General features: G+C 44.4%; 2 protein-coding genes across 2 annotated transcripts; both read left to right on the top strand.

The window, feature by feature from the left end:
• Positions 1-1,376: 1,376 nt before the first annotated feature.
• On the top strand, positions 1,377-6,040 carry LOC115394560 (clusterin-like protein 1). Its single transcript, XM_030099901.1, is given in 10 exon segments — positions 1,377-2,792; positions 3,529-3,630; positions 3,713-3,831; positions 3,833-3,862; positions 3,966-4,136; positions 4,230-4,686; positions 4,777-4,896; positions 5,175-5,389; positions 5,517-5,697; positions 5,932-6,040. Coding segments are annotated over 9 exon segments (1,440 nt in total). The 5' UTR covers positions 1,377-2,792; positions 3,529-3,539; the 3' UTR covers positions 5,988-6,040.
• A 4,352-nt stretch (positions 6,041-10,392) lies between these two features.
• LOC115394314 (thymidylate synthase-like) lies at positions 10,393-12,934 on the top strand. The gene is made up of 7 exons (XM_030099611.1): positions 10,393-10,668; positions 11,299-11,372; positions 11,477-11,651; positions 11,855-11,956; positions 12,059-12,234; positions 12,326-12,397; positions 12,482-12,934. The coding sequence occupies exons 1-7, from the start codon at positions 10,458-10,460 to the stop codon at positions 12,617-12,619; spliced, it is 948 nt and encodes a 315-aa protein (XP_029955471.1). The 5' UTR covers positions 10,393-10,457; the 3' UTR covers positions 12,620-12,934.
• The last annotated feature ends 4,297 nt before the right edge of the window (positions 12,935-17,231 follow it).

Consider the following 17,231-nt stretch of genomic DNA (forward strand, 5'->3'; position numbering starts at 1 on the left):
TGCGCCCCGGGACGTCCGCACTGATCCAGCCGGAGGTGAGATTAGGTTACTGCGGGGCTGATGGCCATCGCGTCCCCGGGTGAAAATCTGGGACCCATTACAGATAATTCCAAAGGTTTGGGAAGGTGGAGGGGAGCGAGACGTTTCTGGGCACTTCCTCAGTTTTTATATTAAGGGGCTCCAAAACTTACAAGGACTTAAAAAAAAAAAAATTGAAACTGTGTCACTTCATAGTTAATTTCCCATGAGTTCTGGAGAGATTTTCTGTAATACACAGTAAATTATGACATTTTTCAAAACTTTTTTTATCTTTTCAAAGAAATTGATGAAAAAAAACAATTAAAACAAACTGTATTACTCATCCTCTGTGATTATAAATATGTGTATATGGTGAAATGTATGTGTGTATTTCAGTGTGTGAACATTTAACTGTGTGTATCTATATGCCAAAGTATAATTGTAATGGAGTTTTAGTCTTATACAGTGTAATGCATACATAGATTTAATAATATGGAATGCCTTTTATGCCATGCATATAAAAATAATATTTTTATTTTACCTTTTTGTGATGCCTCCTTATGTTATGCCTCAGTTATTTCACAAATAAGTAAATAAATTCAAACATATACACAGCTACAAGTTTTTCTGCTATTTAGTGAAGTTTTTGTGGATTTCCCATCATGATCAGTTCCTGCAACCGTGTGTTGAGTTCAGTTTTGTTTTCTCTGTGGAGTTTGCATGTTCTCACTGCACATTTTTAAAGTTTTCTCAAAAGATTCAGTTTTCCCCATCATTTTCTTGTAAGAATATTTCTTTTTTCTTTCAATTATTTGTCAAAACAATGTACATTTTTTCATCTGCAGTTTTCTCTGTTGGGCTGGCCTTGTCAGGCTTGATTAATTTCCATTCCTCTTTGATAAAGCTTTATGATAAATTAAACAAACTGCTTGTAATCCTACAACATTGTTGAACTTATTTACTTTTTCCCAACAGTTATCAGTCCTGGACTCTGAGATGCCTCGGCGGCCGCTTCCCTTCAGCTCTTCCAGGTGCTGTGATAATTCCAACACTTCCTGAGTCGATAATCTCTCAGGTCTGTGGACGCAGATCACTGATCAAAGGCAGAGAAACCAGCTGCATCCTCCCAGACTTACGACGGACATCAAAGAAATGAGACAGAGCCTCTCTCACATCTGCAGGCCGCTGGTTAACATCACCAAGCTGCACGATGTGGCCTCGACGCCGATTTTTGTTTTTTATTATTACAAACCCGCTCAGGTCAAACAAGTTGATTTCGAGGAAAAGACACAGATAACATCCTCTGTCTCAGCTGTGAAATCCTCAGCTTTTTTTTTTGTTTTTTTGACATCAAACTCAGATCTGTTTTCCTTCTCTCTTCGGATAACACAGCCTTCAAACCCAGGCTCAGCGCTAATAGCTCCAGTTTGACCCAGCCTGCCACATATTGGATTCCAGAGCAGCCTGAGATGATAAAGCGACTAATTACTTGTTTTGCTAAAGGCTTCAAAACTGTTATTTTGCTGTCGGCCATAATTGGAGCAGCAGGCTGGTATTAGGGCCCAGATAGAGATTGTGGCAAGCTGATAAAAAGCAGCTGAGGGTCAGATATCTTACAGCCGGGCTCCTGCTGGTCCTCATTCAGGGGTTGGGACCTCATTTGCTGGGTCAAGGCTTTCAGCAGTGGGCTGAGATTAACAGAAGACCTCGAAAGCACACAGAAATTCCACATTTGTCACACTGCTCCCATGTTTAGATATCGCGATGTGAACAATGGAGACTCAGATGATCCAGTTTGCTGCAGGGAAGCCAGCCGAGGCCGAGGTCAGTCAGTCAGAAAAAAAGATGCAGAACCTTTTCATTCAGTTGATATTTGTTTGAAAGTAAGTAAATAGCTCTGATATTATGTGGAATGTAATTGAAATTCCAACGCCAACATTTTCTGGATCTGTAAGGACAGTTCAAACTGGATGAGGTCCATCCGAATTCCACTGGATCCAGACTGAGACCTACTTCATGCCAAATTAAGTATGATGATAGGTACCAAGGACAACAGTGCAAACAGGGAGACAGCTTCCATCTCTCCCCCTCTTGTCATCCTTTGTTCCAGATCGCAAGTATTAATACCTGGAGCATCAAGGGTTAAAGGTGGTTTTGTAGTTTTAGGTTCTTTTCAGTAAATTGGTACATTTTACACAAACTTTCAACACAAATTTCACAAAACGTGCAGCTTTACTTTAGAAAATCAGATGAGATTTTGCATCATTGCATGACGTACATGTTTTGGAGCAAAAGCAAAGGCATGTAAACGGCTTGTTTTTGTCTTGACGGTGTTTAGTGCACATGCACGAGGAGACCTCCTGCTCTTGCTGTGCTCTGCAATGCAGAGCTTAGTCCATGACTGAACCCATGCTGCTATGTGCCAGGTCCCTGCAGGAGGGCCAGGCTTACTGTCAGCCTGATGGAGATTAGAGCATAAAGTTTCAGCGGAGGAGGGCTCCACAGACAATTAAGTGAGAGAGATCGACCTGCGAACAAGTGGGCACGTTATGTTTACAGTGTTTTAAAGGCCAGCATAAGCTGATCTGGAGGTTTGCATTACACACAAGGATTAATAACCAATAACGACAACACACTAATAGGATCTGCACCTCTGAGTAGATCAATAAAAATAGAACAATCCTCCAAGGAAGGAGATTCCCTCAGTCTCACCTCACCATCCTCACAACAGGCTGCTTTTTGTGCTGGAGTCGGATGTTTTCATGATTTTCAAGGTAACTTGCTGCTCTTCCTTTCTGTTTCATGGAGGATCACAGAGACACACAATTCAGGGTGAAGGCAAACCTGGAAGTGATTCTTCTTTCATAGTAAACATAAAACGGTGCTTTTCAGCTGGTAAACGTTACTTTGAGGATGCAAGCTACTTAGAAAGCATAATAATTGCATGTGACCAAAGGGGTATAAATAACTTAGTCTTAAACTTTTTTATGATTTTAGAAGGCTATAATGTGAAACCAACATACTCTTTACAGAAATAAAGGCATGAAAAATGTACTCTGTTTTACTTGTACTGACTTTAAACTGCTTTATTTTCTTTAAACCTGTTTGTCACATGCAGACAGACATGCCGAGCCCTCTGAGTGAACATTATGTCTCCAGGTGCAGCAGCAGGAGCAGCTGAAGTCTTTTCCACCCAGAATGGGTCTTTCATGTAATGTGGTGCTGCTTAAAAATTAACTGAGGGCTGAAACACTGAATAGAGATTTCATCTGTTAGTCATGTTTGTCACAATGATCAGCTGTATGGAACTAACAAAGTTTTTTTTTTTTTTCCCCCAACAAAGTTAATTAGACAGTTTATTGTATATATTTATAAATGGCCTTTGAAAAACATCAGCTTGAAAAATGGCGCCATCTTGTGGTGTGCTTCAGTTTTGTTTTGTTTGGTTTTTTTTTTGCTGTTGAGGATTTTCTTTTCCCCGTGTAATAAATTCTTTCCTTTTCCCCCAAGCTTGAGAAAAGATGAGGAAACTAGTTCTTGAGCTGTTCTGCATCACTGAAGCTCTGCTTTGTGCCGCTGAGCCTCTTCTGCTGAATGAGGCCCGCCTGAGAAGTAAGGTCCTGTCAGAAAACAACATTTTCTGAGCTACTGTTGGAGAAACTAAATGCAGTGTGTCTCTCTGGTGTGTGTGCAGATCTGTCGGCGGCCGGACAAAGGTACATCGATGAAGAAATAAAGCAGAGTTTACTTGGAGTGATGCAGGTGAAAGAGAAAATGGAGGGGAGAGAAGAGAAGCACAGGCACCTGATGGACGGCCCTGAGACTCAGCAGTGAAAAGAAGAAGGTACATTAAGAGATAACCGATTTAATAGAAGAATTTAGATTCATCCAGACTTTTTAGGTAGTGAGACATCTGTGATGGTTTTCCTGTTGTGGGGTTCCTTCAGGGAGCCGCTCACCTGGCCAAAGAAACAGAGGGGAAACTCAAGGAAGCTGAAAAACATTGTCAAGATTTAAGCAGATCTTCCTTTGAGAAGTGCCGACCTTGTCTGGAAGACAGCTGTAGAGGCTTCTACACTTCCACGTGTCGCCGCGGCTTCGCCTCTTTCTCCTCCAAGGTTTGATTTCAGCGGTTTAAAGGATTTTTACAAATTCAGAAAGAGCAAGTCAAGACAGGTGGAACAGATTTATAAATGAATCTCTCTGTTTAGATGGAAGACTTCTTCAGGAAAATGAGCCTCCAGCTGGAAGCAAAAGAGCGTGTCGACAGTCAGCAGCAGGAGGATTCGAGCGTGGCCCCCTCAGCTGACAAACGGCTCACAGAAGATGGAGACGACCTGGAGCTCCAGCAGGCCGAAGCGTCGTTCAGTCAGCTGCAGTCAAATGTCAGCGTGTTGTACAACGGCAGCGTCGCTCTGATCAGGAAGACTCAGCAGGTGTCTGACCGCTCCTTTCTTGCAGCCTTCGCTGCAGAGCCCCAAATCAGCTCGCATTCAACCACACAAGGTGGCCTGAGAGCTTTCCTCTTCAGGTCAGCGGGTTTGGACCGCATCCTTGACTCAGTGTATGACTTTGGAAAGAATGTTCTGGAGGATTTCAGCTCCACTGTGGCTGAAGTGTATGAAGGAATACAAGAAGCTGAAGAATCTGTTCAACAGTCCACCTCGGGTACGGCACGCATTCTGCTTCAGTACGGTAACTTCTTCACTTTATTTGTTCCTGGGAAATGATTCGTTGTTCTGATCTGAAAATCCACAGGATTACTCTCTGCCTGGCAGTATTCAAGTGGAAATCTGTGCCGACAGCTTCGCAGACAAGTATCAGAGTGCTGGCAGCTCCAAGGCTTCTGCGAGGCCTGCGAGGACCGTCTATTAAAAGGTAAACCACTTGCTCTTTGTATTTCTTCCACTGGTGGTTGCAGATTTGTTCCTCTGCAGAGGTGAATCAGCTGTGAAGAGGCCTCAGGTCTGCGGCCGCTGGAGGGATTACTTCTCTGGGTTGGTCCGTGAGGGGCCTGGGCTAAGCCAGAGAGCTGGAGGATGCTGCAGAGCTGCAGGAATGTCTGGGCTTAATAAAGTCAGCAAATGAAGCCGTGCAGCCTTCTCTGCATGCGCTCATCCTCTCCCTGTCTGTTCCTGCACGCCTCTCCATCACAGAGTGCTCCGGCGTGCAGCAGTTGTACGCCGAGCTGGAGCAGATGTCCATGCTGCTGAACGCCTCCCGTCAGCAGTACGGCGAGCGGCTGCAGCTGGTCCGGAGACACACGGCCGACACTCGGAGATGGCTCGGCCTCGTGGACGACGAGCACGGCTGGGTCAGCCAGCTGCCCGGCAGCACGGCGGAGCCAACCAGCAGCTTCAGAGTGATTACAGTACGTTTGTGGTTTAATCAAACTGTGCTCTCATTATCTTTTTAATGCTGTCGTCAGGATTTATTTTTGACCTGTAGAAAGTGTATATGTGTATCACCTAATGCAGTTTCTCATCTCATTTCTGCAGGTAAATCCACAGCAGCAGACGATGGGTAACAGGTCTGGAGCAGACACCAGTGTGGTTGTCTCCATATTCGACTCGTCCCCGCTCACCATCTCGGTTCCTGCAGATCTGGACGTGGATGAACCAGCTTTCATCCACTTTGTTGCCGAAGAGGCTCTCGCGACTCTTAAACATCAAATGAGAGGTATTGATCCTACCAGAGCCCTTATTGAACGTTTTGGCTCCAGCACTATATTATACTGCTTCAGACAGAGACTGAGCACAATTAATTTAACTTTAATTACATTTTTTTAAACTTAAAGATGTAAATTCCATCATGTATAATAAATGGTAAAGCAACATAAATTCTGAAATCTGCAAGCATTTTAATCCATGAGTATTCATGAACATTTATTTCAGTTTTTTTTTCTTCAAACAGGAATGAGCAACTGTGAGGATCCCAGCCTACCAGCAGTTTCTTTAGATGATGAATGAAGAGTTTTGCACAATTATGAAATAAAAAGGTTACTATCACAGTTGAAATGTCTCACTGCATTGACTTTGAAACTTTCACATGTACAGATTATCTTGTTTGTGCTGGTAATTATTAGGGTTTTAACTCTTTCTGCAATAAAATTGCACAAGGCTCAAACTAGTCTGTTTTTGCTCATTTAAATTTGATTTGTTGAATTTTTAAGGTGTGTGAATCATTCTGTTATAATGAAAAAGAAAAAAACTAAAGATTTACTTTTTCTGTTCATTTGAAAGAATTGTACATTTTCCATTCTTTGTCTAAAGCGTTTTATAGTGTGCAGGGTGCTGGAGTCAATCCCAGTTAACTCTGAGTGAGACCAGAGAACTGGACAGGTCTCCAGTCCATCACAGGACTAATGCACAGACAGATAAACACACATATTTGTATGCCAGTCATCTCTTTCAGGTTCCACATCACACACACTACAAACCAGATTATGGCTTCCAGCTTTAAATCAATCGCTGCTGTCAATATATTTTTAAAGTTGTTAGGTCATCAGGTTGAACCACAAGATTCACATGTTAATTTGTTAATCTTCATGCAGCACCAGAAAAAGACTACTGCACTGATCAGATCACATTTTACTACCAGGGGAAATGGCTCCTTCCTTCTTGTGAGAGGGACGGATCAAGGCAGGACTGCTTTGCATGGAGAAGCGAGACGATTTCAAGACTCATGAAACTCAATCAGGAGAGATTCAGTCACTGTCTGTAACACCAGCATGACTGTTCCCTTCAGTGGAGGCAGATTTTTTACATTTTTGTCAAATTGAAGGTGTACTAAGAGGCAGGGGGTATTGCTGGTGTGGTTGAAGACAGGTTGTAAACTGTGTGTCAAACATATTCAGGTTTATACTGATGGCTCTAAGGCTCCTGTTCCAGGAAGAACAGTCCATGTCCCAGAGTTAAACATTTATGAAATAAAGATAATCGATCAGTGTACACAGTGGAATTGTTGGCAATGAATACAGCATTACAAAATTTAGAGAACTTAACAGTGGAAAAAGCAATAATACACTTGGATTCTCGCCCTGCTCTGCTGTCCCTGAAGTCAACCTCATCTAGTGCAAGACAAGATATTGTTTATGAATTCCTGGAAACTTAGATTGAAGAGCAGCAGCAGGTAAATCAAGTTCATGGTTGCCAGCACATAGGGGGTAAAAGGTAATGAAATAGCGGATAAGCTTGCAAAGCTTATCCACACGTGACGTCAAAACTGAAATCTCATTGGACAGATCAGAGGTCGAAGGATTGATAAAAATGCAAATTATGAAGGAATGGCAGCAGAAGTGGGACACTTCACACACGGGGCGGCACCTTTATTCAGCAAACACCAGAACTGAGCACAATCAGGGTGACAAACACAGGCACAAGGAAAACATCTAAACCAGGCAGAGGGTCAGTGGGACGAGGCTGAACAAGACACTATCTGATCAATAAACATCACTCCGGGCTGTGTGAGCACTGTGACGCTGAAGAACCTGTGGAGTACATTACTCGCAATCCTAACAAACACACAAGGGAAAAGTAGCAACTCTGGAGGAGAGTTTCCAAGAAGGGGAGAAGTAGTGGAGCTTAAAAATGTACAAACTACCAAGAGCAGCAAAATATCTGGGAGAGGACAGGACTCATAAAAAGATTTTAAGGGGGATAGTGAATTTCAGCTCACGCTCCAGTGTGACAGGCAGCGGTAATGCACCTCAGAAGATGGTGCTGTTCACCTTTAACAATAAGAAGAAGATTGGGCAGTGAGTGGGTCTAGCTCAGTGTTTCTCAATTCAGCATGTTAAAGTTTGGGCTAACCCTAACCTTTGAAGAAAAGCGATCTAAATTTATTATAATTAAATAATTTATTAATGTTTTATTCAAATCCATCAAATAAGACCCCCATGAATGTTTACAAGTCACTGTGATGCCAAATTGACCAGTCAGACCAGATTTAGTCAACAAAATCACTTCTTGGCAAGCAGAAATCGGCTGAGAGCATATTCCTTTAAGGTTATATTATAAACCAAGTCCTCTGGAAAGATGTACCCTAAAAAAAAGAGAAGGGATAACTATTTGAGCTCAACATGCCGGGCTGCTTGTGAGTTGGGGCTGAGCAAGCAAAATGTGACTAGCATAGTATGGTCCCCTATCCCTCCTTGGCTCCTACCAGATCCAGAAGTGCAGCTTGACCTGTTGGGTCAGAATAAGGAAAGAGTTTGCCAACAAATGAATGAGTTTATTTCGAAGAATGATTCAGGGTATTTTATTTTTAAGGATCCAAACTCAGGAAAAGCTGGCTTTCGAGTTTACATAATGAATAAGGAGATTAGGAAAAATATGCGAGTATCTAATAATGTGTCTGTTTTTTCTACTGAACTGTTGGCAATCTGGTGGGCCTAGAGCAGAATAAACCTGAGCTGAGTTATCGTAAATTTTTTCTGACTCTTCAGCTGCAATTCATTCTATAGCTGGTGGACTTTCAGGAGAGTGCTCTGATATAATCCTTGAAATTTTGAGCTGCTTGCGTAGAATTGAACAGTCTGGCTGTGCGGTAATTTTTGTGTGGATCCCTGGTCACTTAGGTATATATGGAAATGAAACTGTGGATAAACTTGCTAAAGATTCTCTTCTTCATAGTGAGGTGGAATATGAAATGGACTCTGGGAAGCTGGAGTGCATCTCTCTTTTCAAAAGTAATATAGACAAACAATGGCAAACAAAGTGGGATAAGGAAACTAAAGGTAGAGCATATTTTAGCTGTCAGCCCAGAGTTAAAAATTGTAGACCACTGATAGTCAGCAGAATTAACAAAGTAAAAATAACTCACATCAGACTGGGGCATTGCGGGCTTTCTGCCTATTTAAATATATTAGGAAAGCATCAGAGTGGCTTGTGTCAGTGCGGGGAAGCTGAAACCGTTATCCATGTATTATTTTCTTGTGTGTTACAGTGTGGAGAGGCGGGCTTTATATAAAGAACTATCACATTTTGGAATAACAGTCTTTTCTTTTAAGTCGCTATTTTCTGCCGGTTGCAATTCTTGCTTGACAGATAATTCTGTGATTACGTTTTTGCGAGCCACCAACCTCTACTCCAGAATCTAAAGTATGAACTAATGTTTACTACTTAACCTGAAGAGGCAGCATTGCGCTAAACAAGCGTACAGCCTGCCGGAAATCATTAGAAGAAGATGTACCCTATCATATGAGGCAGTGGCGGATTTAACAAATTTGGGGCCCAAGGCAAAGGCAGGAATGGGGCGCTCTGAAATGAGAAGACAACACACACGCCATTTTGATACTCACTTGTTGCTCATCTCCACACGTCGACAACTGACCCTCCCAAACAGGTGTCGACGTCGCCGTTACAGTTGCTGGTTGTTGTGGATATTGTATTTTATTCTGATTCATACTAAGTTTGAACATGATAAATACCATGAACAGTAAAGCCTCAGTTGCAACATCGGTCTCATTAAAACCATCTGCACATAGGCGTCAGTTTAGGGGGGGACAGGAGGGGACGGGGGGGACATGCCCCCCCACGACACACTTTTTGCCTCTGGTGTTTTTTTCTCCACCTCACACAAATCCTTCATATGTAGCCATTGTAACCCCGGTTATTTTCAGTAGTAATTAACATTCCGACGCTCCTGAACGCATCATCCGCTGATTGCAGAGACGCTCACAGACGTTGACGAGGATTAAAAAAATAAAAACAACGTGCGGCTGTTTTAAATGCGCTCTGTTCCACTGGAACAATTACTTGGGACTGAATTGGTAGGGGCCGAGTTGATCGGGGGACAACTTGGATTGGGGCCGTGGTGGGTTGCTGCTGCTCGCCGCTGCCGCAGTGAAGTATGTCGTCACTTTGGGGCATTTTGAGAGCAGCTTTCTGCTTTCCTCCTTTTTCCTTCATTTTTCAGCACCGCTGGGGGTAGCTTCTTTTCATCGTCTTTTTCTTTTCTGTTCTTTTCTCTTCTCTGCTCTTCTCTTGTCTTCGCGCCGTTTGTTTTCGTATGTTTTGCTGCTGTCTTCCTGGATCCTCTCCGCACATGCGCAGTAAGATGGACTGATCCAATGTATTGGAGACTGAAGGGGGGGCCCCGAGACACACATAATACAATAAGCATTCTGCTGGCATTTTAGCGACAGTATTTCAATCAAAACATAATTAATGTTTACAAATAAGTAATAACTGTATTAACCATAAGTGTATGAGGAGTTTTATGGGGTCCCCAGGAACTTGGGGCCCTAGGCAACTGCCTAGTTTTGCCTAATGGTAAGTCCGCCCCTGATATGAGGGCGTAAGTGACCTCCTATTGGCTGCTGAAAAGCCGGGCGAATATCCAACAATTAAAACTGCAGTTCATCTCATTCTTTCAATTTACAAGCCCCCTTTTCCTCTTCGGGACGTGCAAGCTGTTCAGAGAAAATATTCGCCAAGATGGGATTCTGCGAAGAGCCGAAGCAGAGGGAAACGGGGACGGAGAAGAGTCCTGCGGTGGAAGAAACTAAGAAGTTCGGTCTGTTCTGTGATGAGCGCGGATATCTGATCCTGGTGGAGTACATCCTGCAGCACGGCAGCAGGAAAGGAGACCGAACCGGGACCGGGGTCATCTCTGTGTTCGGAGCTCAGGCCAGATACAGCCTCCGAGGTACGCTTATTGTCTGGTTTAAGTCCTGAAATACTTTATAAAGTTTGAAAACCACCTTCCCTTTCATAACTTGCTTCTTCACGAAAACTTGAGCATTTTATTATTCTATGAGAGGCGGTGATTTAATTTGTATTCTTCAGTCAGAGCTCTAATCAGTATGTTGTTGTTGCTGTGTCCCCACTGTTTATATTGGTAGAGGCTAACTGGAGACACACAAACGTCTTAACTCTGCTGTGTGGAACAGTTTGTCCAGAGACTGATAAAACGTGCAACTTAGTGTGAAATTGTATATCACATCACATGTTTTGTGTGTCTCTGTTGATGAAATCTTTAACTCAGGAGTTACTTTGACCGCCAAAATACTTTCTTTGCGCGCGCAAATACGCGCGCGCGCGCGTTCTTCCGAGTTCTCCGTCTTCAGAATTCTCCCTTTCTCTTCATATATGTTCCTAGTCACGGTTGGTTTATTTTACTCTACACAAAAATGTTTCCATTTGTCAGGACAAAATGCTCATTTGGGTTATTAAGATTGGGTAAAAACGTTATAAGATCTTGAGAAAACAATCCATCAGACTACAATGAGTTTCTCTAATTGATTTTATTTTATTTATTTTTATTTATTTATTTTAGATCAGTTTCCTTTGCTCACGACCAAGAAAGTGTTCTGGAGAGGGATCCTGGAGGAACTGTTGTGGTTCATCAAGGTGAGACTGATAAAGGGGATGAAAGTGTTATCCTTCTGAGTTATTTTTTGTTTGGACACAACAGTGTTTGAACCAAATGAAACCTGTGAAACGATGTGCCACAGGGATCTACCAACGCCAAGGACCTGTCAGAGAAAGGCGTGAAGATATGGGAGGCAAACGGATCCCGCGCCTTCCTGGACAAGCAGGGTTTCACGGACAGAGAGGAGGGCGACCTGGGGCCGGTGTACGGCTTCCAGTGGAGGCACTTCGGTGCAGAGTACACCAACATGCACGCAGGCACGTCGAGTCACCAAAAATTGTGCAATTTATTAGTCAATATCAAAATGGTTGACAGTTTTCACAGACTATGTAATTTAGCTTAGTCAAGTTAAAGCAGCAGTGTCAATAAAATGTGTGCAGATTGTGCTTGATGGTTGCTGGAGACTGTAGTTTAGACACATCTTTACTGATGTTGTCATTTACATTCATTCTCTCCACAGATTACTCAGGCCAAGGTGTTGACCAGCTGCAGAACATCATCGAAACCATCAAGAAAAACCCGGAGGACCGGCGGATCATCATGTGTGCCTGGAACCCAAAAGGTGAGGCTTATGGTGACATTCGTTCACCTTCACTTTGAGCAGAGCGTTTCAGAAGACAAATGTGAAGTTGTTTGGAGTTAACGCCCCTGCTTGCCCCCACAGACCTGCCCCACATGGCTCTGCCCCCCTGCCACGCCCTCTGCCAGTTCTACGTGTGTGATGGCGAGCTGTCCTGCCAGCTGTACCAGCGCTCCGGAGACATGGGCCTGGGTGTGCCCTTCAACATCGCCAGCTACGCTCTCCTCACCTACATGATCGCGCACGTCACGGGCCTCAAGGTAACGAGACGAGTCCGTCTTTCTCCTGAAGTCCGCCCCTCATCCTCCTCCTCCTCCTCCTCCTCATCCAACCTGTGTCTTCTTCCCTCAGCCGGGAGACTTTGTTCACACCCTGGGAGACGCTCACATCTACATCAACCACATTGAACCTCTGAAAGAGCAGGTGAGTTAACATTCCTTCACCCCAGCCCTCCGTCTGTCTTCTGTTGGCTTTTTGACTCACCGTCTCGTGTGTTTAAACGTGCAGCTTAAGAGAGAAGTTCGGCCGTTCCCCAAACTGAAGATCCTGAGACAAGTTGAGAGCATCGACGACTTTCGAGTGGAGGACTTTGAGATCTGCGACTACAACCCACATCCCACTATTAAGATGCAGATGGCTGTCTGAAACCTTGTCACTGATTTTTATAGATTTTTTTTTTCTTATTCTTTTTTTAGTTCTTTATATTCTCTTTTGGTAAATTTTTGCATGTTTAATTTGCACATGTTCCAGAAAGTTCAGACTTTTAAAATGTCTGTAGTTTTATATATTTATGAGTGTATAAATTTGAATCACTTGAAAATATTTCTGGCGTCAGCTGGTGTTTTCCAGATATTTCATCTGAAGCTCTTCCAAGTTCAGCTTATTCCTACAGTGTTACAGGCAGAGCAGTGGACTGACGTCTCGAACGTCAGATGGTGACTGGACTGTGAAGAAACACCCATGAATAAGCTTTGTTGCAGAAACTCAAGAGTTAAACATCACATAATGCCCCACTCAGTGTAAAATGAACAGCTACAAATCTGGGAGAATTTCCTTCCTGTGCTTAATTTTCCACAATCTTTAAATGGTGCAATCAATGCAAAAACATGTTTGTTTGTTTTTTTAACCAGTCCTCATTTCTTCATGTGCTGCCGCCATATTTCTCCTTCGGGGTACTCGTGTGTCTTCACTGATGACTCCAGCATCTCACAAGAATAACCTGGATCCTGAAAACACAAACGCATCTCTGGCAACACTGATGAATGTTTATGTTCTGATAAGTTCCTCCCCCACAGCCATAACTAGTGTTAACTGGTTAAAACTGAGTCCACACCTTTGGGGGCATGTAGCAGGCGTTCTGGATCACCACCGGACTGGTGAAGTGCTCGTGGAGGTGGTCGACAAATTCACACATCCTGGAAAAGACATGAAGGTCAGTCAGATCGGCGAGAATCGGTTAAAAAACGAGAGCAGCTGTTACCTGTTGCTGAGATCTGCAGACACGCAGATGTAATCGAACAGGATGAGATGCTGCATGAGCTCACACAGACCAACGCCGCCGGCGTGAGGACACACGGGTACTGAGGAACCAGAAACAGAAGAATCAACTATTAAGAGAATGACAAATGGTAAGAAGTTTAATCTTGGAGCTATAATCTCTCGAACTCTCTCTACCCTGAAACTTGTGAGCCATCAGCAGCACGGTGAGGTTCTCGTTGACGCTGCCCAGCCGGCAGCCGTCGATCTGGACGAACTGCAGCGCAGACGCCTGCAGGAACTGCTTGAACATCACCCTGTTGTGACACTGTAGAGAGAACCCAAAGAAACTGAAGATATTCTCCTTTCTGTCAGTGATTTATGTGCATGAACAAACACAGGCTCTGACCTGCTCTACTGTGGCCACTCCAATCCCAAGAGGGGCCAAAGCCTGCAACAAACCTCTCATTTATCCATATACTGCAGAAATACATAAAATACACAGCTAGAAACTCAAGGTCCATATTTAAATATGCATCACTATTAGCCTTGAATGGCTCATTACTCAGTCTAGATGAGACCGACGAAGAAAGTGAAATTTGCTTTTCACCTTGGAAATAGCAGCATGACCCAGGATGTCGTCAGGAGACGTGGGCTCCTCGATCCACAGAGGCCTGAACTCCACCAGACTGCTCACCCAGCTGACGGCCTCGCCCACGTCCCACCTCTGGTTGGCATCGATCATCTAACACACACACAAACACTTCAGTTCAGCTGTTTCTTCGACGTACTACACACGGAGTGACACGGTTTCACCATGACGTTGTCGGGTCTGATCATCTCCCTGATCAGGCGACATCTTCGTACGTCGTCCTGGAGGTCGGCCCCGACCTTCACCTTGAACCTGGTCCAGCCGCGCTGCAGAGCGTCTGTGCAGAGCTGCAGGAAAACAGCCGTTTATGGAAGCTCATCGCCATCACTGACAGGTGTGTTTTAGAGCACAGAGACCTGTCTGAGCTGCTGGTCCGAGTATCCGATCCACGCGCAGGACGTGGTGTACGCTGGGTAACCCTCCCTCAGCATCTCTTCCTCTGGTGGGTGAAGAAGAAATCTCTTTAAACAGTAAGAGCTCCTTTAATGACCCTCTGGTCAATGAGCTCACCTCTTTGCTGCTTTCCTTCTCGAGCTTTCACCAGAATATCTGCATGAGAAAAAAACAAGAAGACGAGATAACATCTCTCTGCATATTGCTTCTCTTGGACATTAAACGTGAACCAGTCTCACCCAGAGCTTCCTCCTCCGTCAGCACGTCAGTGATGTATCTGAAGTCCAGGCATGACACAATCTGCCTGGGATCCTGGGATTAAAACATACGAGACCTGATATCTCCCCCGCGGTCACGTCCCGAACATGAATCAATGATGGGAATGATCTGTGACTCACCATGTCGACCAGCAGCTTCCACAGCGGCTGTAAGGAAAACGATTCACCAGGTGACGCGGTAGTGACAGAAATGATGCTTCATCATCTGGAGGGCTCACCTTCCCCTCGGCCCTCGCCCACAGGTCCCACACTGCGTTCAGGACGGCCGCTGTGGCCAGGTGGATCACGCCTTTCTCTGGACCCAGCTGCGGCAGACGAGAGCAGATTTGAAAAAACAGAACATGGTGGTGATGTGTTTGATTGCTCTTACCCATCTCATCTGGCCGTCACTGGTCAGGAGTCGGTAAAACCCTCTAAAGTCGCTCACGATCTCCTGGAGAGTTTTCCCAACCAGCAGTCCTGCCAGAGCCTTGACAGCACACACCACTGCAGCGGAGGAAACAATGACACCTCAAAATGAAAAAAACCTTGTTTCTAAAAGTTCCACTCTTTTTAAAATCCTGTCCTCAGGAAGGCTATTATATTCATTTTCAGTTTTGAGCCTCGATAATTTTATCAGAGGACAGAATAGAAACAGTAAAATCAAACAATGTTCAGGAAAAAATTAAAAAATAAGCTGCAGCTTTTCAAATAGTCACATAATTAAACCCAAAACGATCAGAACAAAATCCAGGAAGAATATTTACTATATTTTTATATTTATTATTATTATTAAAATAAACCGAAATTTATGGAGTGAAATTAATGCCAAAACCTCTCCAACACAAAAAATGTGTTTTATTCACAGCCAATGATTCACAAACAAACTCAGTTTGTTTTGCAAAAGCAAAATGTCATTCACAACTAATGCACTTAGGTTTGTTCATCAAAAAAAACACTCCACAAATTAAAAAAACATATAACTGCACTTACATTAAAATATCTTTCAAGATTAATTATTTTTTTCCGAGTACAAAAAACAATTCTGCAGGTTGGAGAAACATTTCCGCGGGTTGGAGAAACAATTGGCTCCCCGCCGTCACGTGACTTTTGGCAGTAATTTTGCACCTTCCTGATTCGCATCCGCAGGATTTAGGATTTATTCACAACTGACAGTGCGTAATTTGCATGCCACAACAGGAGGTGGCGCTGTTGATGCCGTTTAACACAGAGCACCATCCACCATCGCCAGGACCACAGCCGAGTCAGTCAGTCGCCCCAGTACAACGCGCCCTGAGCAGCCAACAGGTGAGTTTGTGGTCATTGTTGATGAAAAATTAAATTATCTTTCGTGGCTACATGTAATTTTTGTCAATGCCGGAGCTAACCCATGTTGCGGTGTCAGTTGTGTTTGCTGGTTGCTAGTGTAAGCCACGCTAGCTCGCACTCTCTCTCTCCTCCACTTACTTTTGAATTTATATCATAATTGTCCTCACTCATAGGAGATTGACTTTGAGAGTACATTGTAACTGACCTCATTTTAAAAGTCATAATGGACGTGTGTGTTTTTCAGGGAGACCTGTTGATGAATGAAACTCATCCAGACTGAACCTGTCTTTACATCTCGACACACGGAGGTGAAAGCGGCAGATTACCAAAGATTCCAACGGAGAAAAAGGACACAGGAGACTGTGATGGCATTTACTGCACCTGCACCTCACACACCTGATGTGTATCAAGCTCCACAACAGAACGACATGGTGGAGAATGAGCAGTGTGTCCGTTGTAAACATATATGGTGAAATTAAGTCCATGTCTGCTGAGATGAACCGCTTGTTTAGTTTATATTGATTCTACTTCGTAAGTGCTTAGCCCGCCTACGGGCTTCGCTAGTGGCACACCTCCAATCTCTGTCCAATCCACTGAGACTATACAAAGCTCAACGCACCAATCCCCCGCACGCGATGGCGCAGCGCCACGCCCCACACCGAGGGTACATAACCTCGGATGGCGCTAAGCAAACCCTTCTTCTTTCTCAGCATCTCCATGAGACTTAGAAGCCTCTATTCTCCGGATCAAGATTCGACTAGAATGGATTCGCCGGCCCGGGACCAGTCGCCATCGGGCGTCGGGCCGTTCTTCTGCCGCTCCTGCAGCATTCCGCTCATCGTGCAGGACTGTCACGAGCTCTGCTTCCTCTGCCTTGGCTGGCAGCATCACCGCCAGTGGACCTCCTGCATGGCCTGCCTCGCGCTGCCGCTCGAAGAGAGCCAGCGGCGAGCAGCCTTCATGGGCGCAACCTCCACGGCTCCTGCCGGTGAGGACGACGCCGAGGAGACCGCTGCCCCCGCCGCCGCCGCCTACGACTGGGCCGAGATCAGCAGCAGCAGCAGCAGCAGCAGCAGCGTGTCTGTGTCACGGAGTTTGACTCGGTTCGACTCCGCCTCCACCACATCCCGTCTCCCCCGCGAGCCTGTGG

Source organism: Salarias fasciatus, chromosome 9 (genome assembly GCF_902148845.1).
Source record: "Salarias fasciatus chromosome 9, fSalaFa1.1, whole genome shotgun sequence".
NCBI classification, from domain to species: domain Eukaryota; kingdom Metazoa; phylum Chordata; class Actinopteri; order Blenniiformes; family Blenniidae; genus Salarias; species Salarias fasciatus.

Coding starts and splice junctions, on each gene's coding strand:
- LOC115394314 (XM_030099611.1), top strand. CDS start 10,458: ATGGGATTCTGCGAAGAGCCGAAGCAGAGGGAAACGGGGACGGAGAAG. Junction 11,373..11,476: donor AACTGTTGTGGTTCATCAAG/GTGAGACTGATA, acceptor GATGTGCCACAG/GGATCTACCAACGCCAAGGA. Junction 12,398..12,481: donor TTGAACCTCTGAAAGAGCAG/GTGAGTTAACAT, acceptor TTAAACGTGCAG/CTTAAGAGAGAAGTTCGGCC.